This window comes from Battus philenor, unplaced genomic scaffold, assembly GCF_028537555.1.
Source record: "Battus philenor isolate CCGP_79_NKW_IND1 unplaced genomic scaffold, ilBatPhil1.0.hap1 SCAF_18, whole genome shotgun sequence".
Taxonomy (NCBI): domain Eukaryota; kingdom Metazoa; phylum Arthropoda; class Insecta; order Lepidoptera; family Papilionidae; genus Battus; species Battus philenor.
Window position 1 is genome coordinate 8,266,090 of NW_027181680.1, and position 12,433 is coordinate 8,278,522.

The window sequence follows — 12,433 nt, forward strand, 5'->3', positions numbered from 1 at the left end:
AATGATGACGATGATTGTCTAGTTAGGGACATCGAGAAAATAATTTAAAATTAATGATTTCCCAAGATAATTCCTTTTCTGTGATATACATTACCGATAATCACGAATAAACATGATGTGTAAAATCAAGTCCACTAACTTATGGTATTGTAAAATCGAAAACTTAAAAATGTTTTGCAACGGTCAAAATATTGCTTCCAAAGTTTATATAATTAAATGTGTAGTTGAAATAATATACAAGTGCATTAGAATGGTGAGTTACGATGCCTCTTGAAGCATCGCTAATAAAACAAATGAGAGGTCGGCATTTGGTACCTCACAACGGCAGCGTCACAGAGCTAAACACATGTAACTTATTATTTGATAACTTTTATATTGTTTCAAGAAAAATTTTCAAGAAAGTGTATGTATATATGTAAGAATTAGCGTTTTATTTTGGGGTACATGAAACACGAGTTATTGAAATAAATCATATCACTAATTTACTCTTTATTGTACTTTAACGAGCCGTGGTAGCTCAGCGGTAGAGCGCTGTGACTTGTGATCGTATGTCGGGGATTCGATTCTCGGGTTACAAGTGAAATTTTACCAGGCTTTTGAAAACTGGCATATAGTATTTAACGATTTTTATTAATGTTATTTATAGGTGTAGTGGTAAATGATGGCAGAAGACAGAAGGATTATTTCTTTATAGTACCAATTAAAGTTAAAGTTTCGTAAATAAAAAAGGAAAACTTTATAATTGTAAATTCATCAGTTAGTACGTTTATCCGTTGGAACTGAGCGCCGGTGCGGGCCCCTCTAGAGGCAATTGATTAGTCGGCGTCCTTTGTATAGCTCGCCGACGCTCTGAACAATTTGCTTGCGGCTCGACCGCCCTAATTTTAATGGGCTTATAAAATTTATTTTTAATGTATTTATCATAAGAGAGATTGATGTGGATATTCTTCAACTGAGTACAGGACTTATGAACGCTAGTATGGGTGTCTTGTAATTGATTGTAATGAGAGGTTGATAGTGTTTGGATGAGTGTAAACGTCAATCAATTTGCAAAAGGCCTTATGGCAGTGGCTATAAATTTGATTTATTACTTGTATCGCTTGTATTACTTGTCAAACGTTTGTAACTTATTTACAAAAAAATATATCTTATACAAAACAAGATTAACAAGATTATTTAAACCATTGCAGGAGATAACTATAATGAATCGTGTGTAAAAAGGGATGACACAATTTTAAATAAGAACGATTTTTTTTCAGGTCTACCTCGACTGTAAATTTACCGAAGTCTTCCTTAAGTTTTTTTCCACTTTTCCTTGTGACAGTGTTGGAGGATCCAAATGTTGCTCTCTACCTTCATGGAGTCCTCCCTCTATTGCTTCTGTGGCTTACCTTGGCCTTGCTAATCTGTGGTCCAATATAGGGCCCATTCTAGGAGGTGGTTGTACCAGAAAACTTAATTCATGGAGATTTTCAATCGAGTCTAAGGTCAATATTTGTGATCTCTCTGATTTCTAAGCCACTGACTTTCAGACCTGTACCAGTCCTTTACACCCACTAGATTCCTTTCTATAGCCGTTTGAGCCACCTTTAATTTATTTATGTCTTCATTGGTGGTTCTAATGTTTCTTCTGAAAAAAAAGCAATGGTACAATATTTGTGTTTTCTGGTGGGCTGACTGGTTCATCTTGAAGACGAATTCGAGTTTTGAGAATGCTGCCTTATAGTCTCTTATTTAATAAAATCATATTATGTAAAAATAATGGACTATAGTATACATATAATCTTGTTAAGTTAGTCAGAAGACGTTGGATTGGGGTTACTTCCAACCGGTCTTTTTGGATATTTGTGGGGGAGTCCTATATCTATTAACGGTGGTATTACCACTGAAATGATGGTGATAACATTATTCATGTGTATACTTTTGAATTCAAGAAATTCAATCTATGTTTTTAATTATATAGACTAATATTTAAATATTTTTGTATAATCGTAGACTGATTATTTCTATGTAATAAAATAATAATATACCTATTAGATCCATAGCGTTCGACGGAGTCTGTTGCAATCTCTTAACTCGGTGACCGCGGGGGTCATGCATTAGCTTAGACGTAGAATCTTTATCGTTCACCAAGGAAGCTTTTATTTAAACATCGATGAAAGCTGCCGGTAAACTTTTTAATTACAGAAATTAGTATTTTTTTACTTTTACTTAATTAATGTAGTAATAGAATCCTACGCCCACAAATATAAACGTTACATTTTAATAAGAACAGAAGATGGAGAATTTTATAACAGCTTTGTGATGGACAAATGACATTGTTAAAGTTGACGGAAGTCAAAGACGCTGGATGCGGATTTATTTGAAATTGGAAGGTACCACCCATGTCCAGGAGTGGACATATTCTGCGGAAACGGTGAATAATGATATATAATAATGAATAATGTGTACGTATACATTTACTATATATGTAAATAAATAAATATCATAATAAATTAAAAGGTTATATTTTCTGCGTCATTAACAATGAAAAAATATGAAATAAAAAAAAGGTTTATTTCATGTCTCTTTAATCAAAACACTCGTACTGGTATACAATCTATTATTAAAGCTTTTGTTATTTATTTATTTTTCTATTAAGCCCTAGCTATTGTATTATACATTTAAAACTTTGCTGTTAATGTTCATCAACATGGTATTTGGAAATAGGTGTATAAGCTGTAAAGGGTTTAATATATACCTCATTTATCAGCAAAATGCTTTAAATAATTTACACCTGTATCTAATCAGCCTGTTTAAAGTGATCACTGTAGAGTATGTATCATTAATAATGAATTTTATTATGTATTAATTCGAATTTTTAATATATATTATCAATACGTTACTTATTATTTGAGAAAACATTGATTTATAGTTAGGGTGTACAATAGATTAATTTACAGCAAATACTTAAACCATAGTTATACATCTACTACTTCATTTTACAACTGTAACAACCATAATCTGTATATAGTATTGTGTAGAAATTATAATGCTTTATGTGGCTCTGAAGATCGACATATCCGGCTGATGTCGCGTGTGATGAACTTGGATTTAAAATGAATATCGTAAACACATGTTTTTTAAGTAATCACCAATGTGGTACTATATGTTATTTCATATTTTAAAACTTTATATAACGCATTGTTATGGTATACGGTTTATTGTTTGGTTTTGGTTGTACGGGTTTATTTTATAATTTAGGCTGCAACAATAACTATGCTATGAAATGTCTTCTTATGAAGTAAGCCTGTAAATTTCTTGTTGTTGTTGTGTTGTTAATATTCGGTAATGTTAGATACTGTCAATATTTACGGCCTTTGTCCTTTTTACCTTCGTCGAAATCAGGGCTAAAATATATTTGAATTATACACGATTAGTAAGCGTCATACAGTTGTATTTGAAATTGGGCAGTAGTTCATTATGTGAAAGAAAATAGTTCTTCGAATGATAATTGCTTCGGTTTTAGATAGCTCGTGAAGATGTTTTGCTTATGCTTAAAATGAACGTTATTTGACGTACACATGAAATAGTAATTATGCTAGGAGTCGTTATTCTTCCTGCGCTGCCTTTTGTGCCAATAGACATTGTCAGGTATTGGCCTCCCCCAAAAATATCTCTGAGGAGATGTACGATAATCGGAATGCTTGGCAGGCGGGCTAGAAATCATAGTTTGGTGCTATGATACGCAAAAGACGCTGCAACCTATCCTTTGGAAAGTTGTTAGTGAGTAGAGGTAATCCTATACAATTAAAGCACAAAGTGCAATATCGTCGCTGTCACGTTATGCCATGTGTTACTAAAAGCAATAAGACACGCTAGTAAAGTAAAGATGGTAAAAGAGCACCCAGCTTTTAAAATAGATATTTGTGTAGCATTTGTTATTTATTCGTATTTATGTAATACATTTTCCTTATAAAATATATATAAGCGTAAGTGTATATATTTTAAAATATTTATGTATGTGCAAGTGTATTATACTCTGAAATGTTTACTATATTTTATTTGTTTAATTTTTTCTTTATTATGAACACCCTAAACTGTCCTCTCCTTCATTTCTCTCAGCTCCATCCAAAGGTTGTGTGATAGAAATCATAACGAGCGATAAGACTGCCTCTTGTACCTGTATATAAATTGTCATTTTTTAGTTATTATCGATGTTATTTTGTTATATTTCCATTTTATTTTTAAATAGCTTTGGTGTACAATAAAGTGTTAATAAATAAATAAATCAAAGTGTAAATTATAAGATTGTATCCCGAGAATCGAACTTGCGACCTATGATCAGCAGGGGTCTCAGTGCTCATTGAAATAACTTAATTTTTTTTCAGCGGCAAAGGCGCTAAGTCTAAACTTCTTTTATAGGTAGCAATAAGCTTGAGTGCTCCCATGGGAGTCACGACTCGGCTCGCTATATTCTAACATATTCAAATTGGTCATGTAATTTTTCCACTGACTATAACTTCTGATTAAAGTATGGCGGTTGCAATTTAATATAATTAAGGTTGCAACAAGCCATTGGATGCGGGCAGCCTAGAACTGGTCGTGGAGGAGACCTAAACCTCGTGCGGACTTCAGTATTTGTGCCGAGATCTTGTTTGTATCGTAATTCCCCTTTTTAGTTAGGAGAGATATTCTTGTGAATTATTAAATTACTATATACTTTCATTGAGCTCATACGAGACGTGCACTGTACCCCGGACCTACCTCACGAGTAGCGTCAATCGATGGGGGCAGCACGAGCGAACCGGAGCGCATGCGTAACCGATTAATGCAGTACAGTTGCGATCGAAATCATATTAATGAAATTTTTTAAATATTTTTAAAATTTCATGCTACTTAAAATAAATAAGATAAGATGTTCTGAGCATTCCATTGATTTACCGAGCTATCATCGCGTTGTACGGAGAAGGTTTAGAGAGAACTCCTTGCAATGCATTGGTCGTCTTCATAGACTAGATCTTTTTCAAACCTAATTAAAATTTTATTCATCACAACTATATTGTTTCGGAAACCCACTTAAAATAAATTATTGTTTGCTCTTGAAAGGCCTAAATCCTTTAGCGGTCTATAGAGAGATATCACTAATATCTGCTCTGTAAATAATAACAAAACAATACACAAACAATATGTTTTAAGTTAAATTAATTATAGTCATTATATACTTTCGTAAAAGTGATATTGTAGAAAAAAGGAGAAGTGTTTAAACACTCTATCGACATCTTAATATAAAACGAATTTTGTTAAAATTTAAGTTAAAATTTTACACATAACGATACTCGAATTATGAATGAAAAACAAAGTGACGCAAAGCACCTCTCTGCGCAACGCTACTGCGGCCAACACCGACCGAGTATGCGGCAATCGCGCTCTCCTGAAAACTCAAGTGAGAGCTTAAAAGCTATCCTCTTCAGTACACGTCGTAATTAAACGGTGAAGAACTTTATTGTCATTGATACAGCTTGATACACCGTAGTCGGCACGAAACAAGCAAAAATGTAAGTAATTTTATTTATTTTTAGAAATTTGCTACCGGCTTTTTAGAGGTTATTTTACAATCAAATCCTTTAAACTGTGTAAATAGTTATTAAATCACTGTATCCCACTTAAAAATAAGTTTGTTACTTTAAATTTGAATACTTAAATAGGTATTTATGTATTAATAATGCGGTTAGATCACACTGCGGTAAGCCGGTTGATTTGACATAACAAAGACTTCAGGAAATATTACATGAAACTTTGTGTAACCGGCGTTTTATTCAAAATAATTGAGTATAACAATAGAATTTATGTATAACGAATTTAATTTTTAAATTATACTAATATAATAAATAAAAAAGTGTATATTTTTATATATACATTTTTAGTATTTATTAATAAAAATAATATTTAGTAATAAAAAATTATTACTTATTTAAACCTCTTCGTAATTTTTAGTTAGAAACTTTTTCAGCAATAGGACTACATATTTTTGCAAAATATCTCTGTTACTGGCGACGAAGAGCTTTTGCATGTTTTTTCAAAGGCGTGCCATGACATTTTTAATTATGATAATGGCATAGAAAAACTAATGAAATAAGAATCTAGTGTCGAAAAATTTTTTGTTGGTAGTTAATTTTAAAAAAGTTTGTTTAATGTGCCAAATATCTTGTTTACTTTCTGCATTATTTACTTCTTTACATAGAAAAAAAAAAGAAGAAATTACGGAAAATTGGGTGGGAAAAGTGATACAATCTAATAATAACAGTAAATGGTAAACAATTAAATATAGAGACAAACGAACAAATTAAGTTATTATATAAAGTTAGTTAGATTCACCAAGTGCGGTGGTGCCCCAACGCAACAACCACCAACTAAGATAATCTATATTAACATAGTGCCAAACAGATTCATGATGACGATAGATAGATATATAGATATACATGTTAATAATGAAATTAATAACAGTGTAAAATAAAGAAATTAAAAGTAAAGTTGAAAACATTAGATGAAGAGATGCAGAGTCATAAATTGGTGACTCATTTTGTATTTCAAAACTCAAAACACTGATTTAGAAAGGGCGTTTCACCTGACATGAGATATACGATTGACTCATCCCGTCTCTTCGGTTATATTCAGGTCTTTTCTGTTCTATAAATTTCGTGTATCTTATGAATAATCAAAATTAAAGACTTTTATAATCAACGTTGTCTTTAAAGTTGTATTTTAACATTATTCTGCAACGAAATTCCTAAAATCGATAAATATTTCAGAAATCAAGTAATTAAAGCTAGTAGGTAAAATATCTGAAAATTTATTTGGCAAGATGCAAAATATCTTTCGTCGGAAATAATAATCATTTATAAACAATATACAATATCAATTATGTTATCTGTTATACATGCGTACTTTATATATTTTTCGGTACATATACTACATACTTAAATGACAATTGATTCAATCAAATCCTGAGTATAATTGCTAGTAGATAAATAGTAAAATATTACAGGTCTGAAAAAATTGGTCCCAAAGTGAAAAAATATAGTGAGGTTTAATAAAGTGTAGGATTATTATTTCGCAAACATTACTAAAATATTGGTAAACGTCATTTATTTAAATTTAAGTTAAATTTAAGTTAGTGAATTGTGTCATCTTAAGGTTTACCACAAGCGTCGCTTACGGAAAGGTTGTAAATATTATTACGATGCGATTTCAGGGACCATCGAGGAGGTGTTAGAAATCGGTATCTCTCGGTATCCCTTTGTAATTTTAAAATTTTAGTAAGCAAAGATTTTAACTATTTCTTGAATCTTAATTAATAAAATTAATTTGATAAGTTTAAAAATAAAAAAGTTATTACTAGTCGTGGAAAAGGTTGCAAGGTTCAAAGTTAATACTGACATCGGTTACAAGGTTATTCTATTGATTTACATTAATTGTCCTAATGCGGAGGACGATAAATACCTTTGTGTTAAAAAACGTTTGTTTTACCATATGGACTCTTAACGCGTAAGCACCCCTAAAAGAGATTTTTACTAAGTAAGTTTGTAAGTACTTGTACGAGGTTGCAGTTTTCTTTTCAAAGAACATTGCGGATAAAGTAGAATTTGCCGCAGCTTTATTTTAGCGTAATCGTCAACATTTTTACATAATACCTTGAATGTAATGACGCAGTGTTAGTATGGCTGTCATGGCAGTTTGCCAACCATTCTATTGATTAGACGGCATTACTATTATACTGGCTTAGTGCTTGGTGTATTAAATATACAAAAGGCGCTAGTACAGTGTTATTACCTTCCAAAGATCATAGAACACGATAGCTGATATCAGTTTATTTTTCAAGCTCACATTAATATAAAAATTAACTTAACTTTGCCTTTCTGATAGCAAAAAATAAAAAAATAAGTAAAAATCATATAAAAAAATATTTTTAATTAATGCCACTGCTTGATTTTGTTTGTGAGTAAGAGTTTGAAACCATAACACTAATTTTAAGATGTAGGTATTAAATTATTATTTAGGCTTCATGAATAAAATGTTACACACAATTAGGGCTTTGTTCTTTATCATAGTATTTTATTTGATAAATTTTAATTAGCATATTGTTTACTGCAAAAAAAAACAAAAATAAACCGTTTTTTTAGTTAGCACCCATGTATTTAAGTGATAAAATTTTACAGTTAGACAAAGAAACCCCTTTTATAGCGTAATTGTTTTTGACGTAAATAAACCGCGGAGAATAACTGTAAATTTATATACTTTATCAATGCATATCAGTTTATTGTAAATAGGTTTTCCACAAGTTCTTATTTTAATTTACAATTTTTGATACATGGTTTGAAGAACACTGTACCACGTGTTACACAGTCGCGTAATGAGTGACATTCTTAGCCAAGAAGTACGGTCTAAGCCAAGTTGGATTTCATGGAACACCAAACTGTTAGTAGATCTAGGAGTTTTGTGGCCATCCAATTCACTGGATACCTAATGTATCAGCCCTTTTAGCAACCCACGAGTGAGCTCTCGAGTTTAATTACTGTAAAGCTATAATTGACAACATTTAACGTTCTATAAAAAATCTTAGCGCCATAAGCTTTGTCGCATTAATATATGGATTCAATATTTCAAGGGCAACGGAAGGAGAGACACCCGGAGGTTTGGCCCCAGCGGAACCCCAAACTGGACCCGATGGGGAAATCATCGGCGGACCTCGCACCCCGCAGCAAATCGCAGCGCAGCGCAGGTTACAGCAGACACAAGCTCAAGTTGATGAGGTGTATTTTGAAAATATCCTATACTAAAATCTTAGACACATTAGATTTCATAGTAATCGGCAAGTTGTGGATATAGGCCTCTTCCGTATTTCCAATAAGACCAGTATTTAATTATTACAGTTTGAATAACTGTAATAATTATTGTTAAATACGTAATACATTTTTTTTCTATTTTGTACACGTGGAACTAGCTTCTAAATTGTTTTTATACTGTTATATTTGTATATTGTCTGCTTAAGTTATAGACTCTTTAGGAAGTATACACAATTATTGACAACTCCTTATAAAAATAAATAAAAATACCTGTTCTGATGTTATATAAAGACAGTAATTTTATTTTTTAACAGTTAAAATAGTTCCAGATTTTCCGTTAATCCTGACTATGATGTAATGCTGCGTAAACTACAGGAGAAACTGTTGTACAGTGTTCATTTTCGCAGAGGTGTTCTGGCATCCATGTTAAACCCTGGAGGATAGGGAGCAGAGCTTCAATTACAAGGATTCAAAGGACCTAATAAGAGCCAACGTTATCACGGATATTATTTACACTTGATTTCATTCATTGTGGTGTCAATTTCTTCAACAGGAATTATATAAAAAATCAGAAGTTCAATTCAGTTCCATTTATATATTTAGTGTTTTGTTATTGGTGATTGTTTGTAATATTTAGCTACAATTATTTATGTCCATTTTTGAACGAAGCCAGTGTTATCCATCGCGTGACTGTAAAAAAATTGTGTATTTTTATTACTTGACATAGCGATGGTATTGCGTTTGTAAAAGCATTAAATATTACAAAAACCCACGAAGGAGTAATAAGCTACTTTACGTTTTTGTGTTTTTATTAACATGGAATTGGGTTCTAGGTTGTTGACATCATGAAGGCAAATGTTGAAAAAGTATTAGACAGAGACGCTAAATTGTCTGAACTGGATGATAGAGCAGGTAAAAATTAAAGTTTAATATGACTACTATTCACATTATTATCCACATAGGATTAACATTATCACTTACATAAGCCACAAGAAGAATACCGGAAGAGCTCAACTTGATAGAGAATGAGCTTTCCTGTAATGGCACTCCCTTACTTTAAGCTAGTGTTCCAAACGCACCACCATCTAGGAAGAGCTCAAAACAGCCTTAGACGAAATAGAGGATTAATTTGATCGTAAATAAAAATAATTTCATAAAAGTTATTTATTTATTCAATTTTTACAACTTATGTAATGACGGACTCAATGCCTTATAGGTCAACCCAAGATGGTCGATATGCAATATATGCATGAAAAATACTACTTTAATTACTTATGTTATGCTAATTACATATATAGTTAATTTCTTTTAATATATTTACAGATGCTCTACAATATGGTGCGTCACAGTTCGAGCAGCAAGCAAAAAGCTTGAAGAATAAATTTTGGCTACAAAACTTAAAGGTAACAAACATTTCTCAATGTACAACAATTTTATTTATTTATTTAGTTCCATTAGGAACAGGTAAAATAAATATTGTAATAAATCACGAGGTATGTATAAAATCAAAGACCAACTAACAGCTTTACAATAATTTCGTCATAAACACATAATCAGATAACCATGATATAAATGTTAAAATAAAAAAATATAATGTAAAGTAAATCCAAAATTTTGATCTTTAGAGGAAAGAGGAAAAAGTAGTAGTAAAGTACTAAAGTGGGAAAAAACAAACTAAAAAAAAGAAAAAAAATCTTATTAAAATCTGTCACTGTTCACCTATGACAGGGGTAGATCGAAAAGCTCGAAAAGGAGCCGTATAAAATAACTGAGGGTTTAAGCAGAGGTTGCTCAGCGGTAGAGGACTGAGACTTGCGATCGTATATTGCGGGTTCGATTTCCGGGTTACAATTTTTATATATATAATTCACAATTTGTGCATTAGTTATATTGAATTGCCACATATTACAAATAAGTTTTAAGAGGATTAGCAGCAGCGCCCTATGCGTATTATAATACTACACTGCGATCACTAACTCTTCTGCCGAGCATGGCGATTTTGGTATATCCCCCATAGAAATTTTTGAATGCGGCTTATGCATTACAGTTTACAGGCTTCAGCCGATGATATCGACGACGAACGACACGAGTCTTTGTGCCCACAAAAGTCATTAATGATAATAATATTACGAACCCACTTTAAGATATGTGTACCATAGATAAGGCGATATAGTCATTTGTTATGGGCAGCCATTATTATTTAACATATGTTTAACATCTTGTTCCTTGGTAGTGTAGTATAAAGAAAAGAACTAAATTATCTGTACAATATTTCTTTACCTAGAATAAATAATCGTTTTATATTGATTTATGCAATGCCATCCACGTTTTTGTGCCATTGATTCTAATTTGTATAGTAATATTATTATCACAACTAAAGTTTTAATGCAATATGTTTTCAGATGATGATTATTATGGGTGTGATTGGGCTGGTTATAATCGGATTATTGTTTGGTAAGTACAGCAAAGTATGATCGATAAAAACTATGACGTAATTTTTTTAAAACAACAGAAACTAATTAACACAATAATAACAAAGTCGATGGAATAAATTATTATTGCTAAATATATTTTTCATCATATATAATAAAACTGTGGTACATTTTTAATTATCATAGGTTTTAACACTCAAAATACAACACCAATAACCGTAACAACAATTCTTTTCTTCAGTCTTCGATCTGTGGTCTATGCTTCCCTCTTCTAGATGTGAATGTTTAGCATTAAAATTACGGTACAAACTTACTGATAGCAAACATACCAATACGCAATTAAAACTTGTTATAAGTAATCCTACAAGAGAAGTATAATGAACTATTAAACCTAACAATTGCTACGTAAATTTGTACGAAACAATTTAATATGTTCCAAGTCATAACTGAACATAGCGGAGGTAGTGTAGAAGCTAGTCGCTTCCCAGCATATGTTCCGCTTATGGCTGTTGCAGGTGATAATATTAAAGAAATGTTTGGTTAGTTCGGTACCGTGGCACGCCGACTTTGCCCAGCATTCCTTCAGGCGCGCCCGGCAATAGCACTGTACCACCCGTTGCTAAAAATTGTGAGTAACATAGGTTTACTTAGATTCGTTTGCTTTTTTATCAATCTTTCTTGTCATGTGTGTGTCATGCCTGTATCTGCTTTAAATTTAATTATCTATGCTTTTGATATGATTCTGATTCTTTTTAGTATCTAAGTGCTATTTTAAAATAGGAAATAATAAGTGACAGTATAATACGTTTCTTAATTTTTCATTAAAAGTAGATTTATGCTAATGTAGGATTCACTATAACAGACCATTGAGTGAATATAGGAGACGAAACTTACAACATTCAATGGATTCACCGTGCGTTCGCTGGGTGGATCGCGTTGTAGAGAGTGGGACAGGTATGATGCAGGGAGCTAACGACTGCGACTCGTGTAGGTGGCCTCCAAGTATTGGATTGGGGTCCGCCCTAATCAACCAGACTCTTCTTTCCGTCTAACCGAATTGTAAATGAGCTTATCAATGTTGTGCTAGAAGCCCTTTTCAGAAATGAGATGATAATCACATTTGTCAAGCTTAAATGTTTGTGCCGGATATAGAGTAGTTTTGATATTGTACCTCCT

General features: G+C 32.1%; 1 protein-coding gene across 1 annotated transcript; it reads left to right on the forward strand.

The window, feature by feature from the left end:
* The first annotated feature begins 8,392 nt into the window (after nt 1-8,392).
* On the forward strand, nt 8,393-11,893 carry LOC137920473 (vesicle-associated membrane protein 2-like). The gene is made up of 6 exons (XM_068763842.1): nt 8,393-8,457; nt 8,648-8,792; nt 9,659-9,737; nt 10,149-10,228; nt 11,228-11,279; nt 11,802-11,893. The coding sequence occupies exons 1-6, from the start codon at nt 8,393-8,395 to the stop codon at nt 11,891-11,893; spliced, it is 513 nt and encodes a 170-aa protein (XP_068619943.1).
* The last annotated feature ends 540 nt before the right edge of the window (nt 11,894-12,433 follow it).

Coding starts and splice junctions, on each gene's coding strand:
- LOC137920473 (XM_068763842.1), top strand. CDS start 8,393: ATGAGTGACATTCTTAGCCAAGAAGTACGGTCTAAGCCAAGTTGGATT. Junction 8,458..8,647: donor ATTTCATGGAACACCAAACT/GTTAGTAGATCT, acceptor CAATATTTCAAG/GGCAACGGAAGGAGAGACAC. Junction 10,229..11,227: donor TTTGGCTACAAAACTTAAAG/GTAACAAACATT, acceptor ATATGTTTTCAG/ATGATGATTATTATGGGTGT.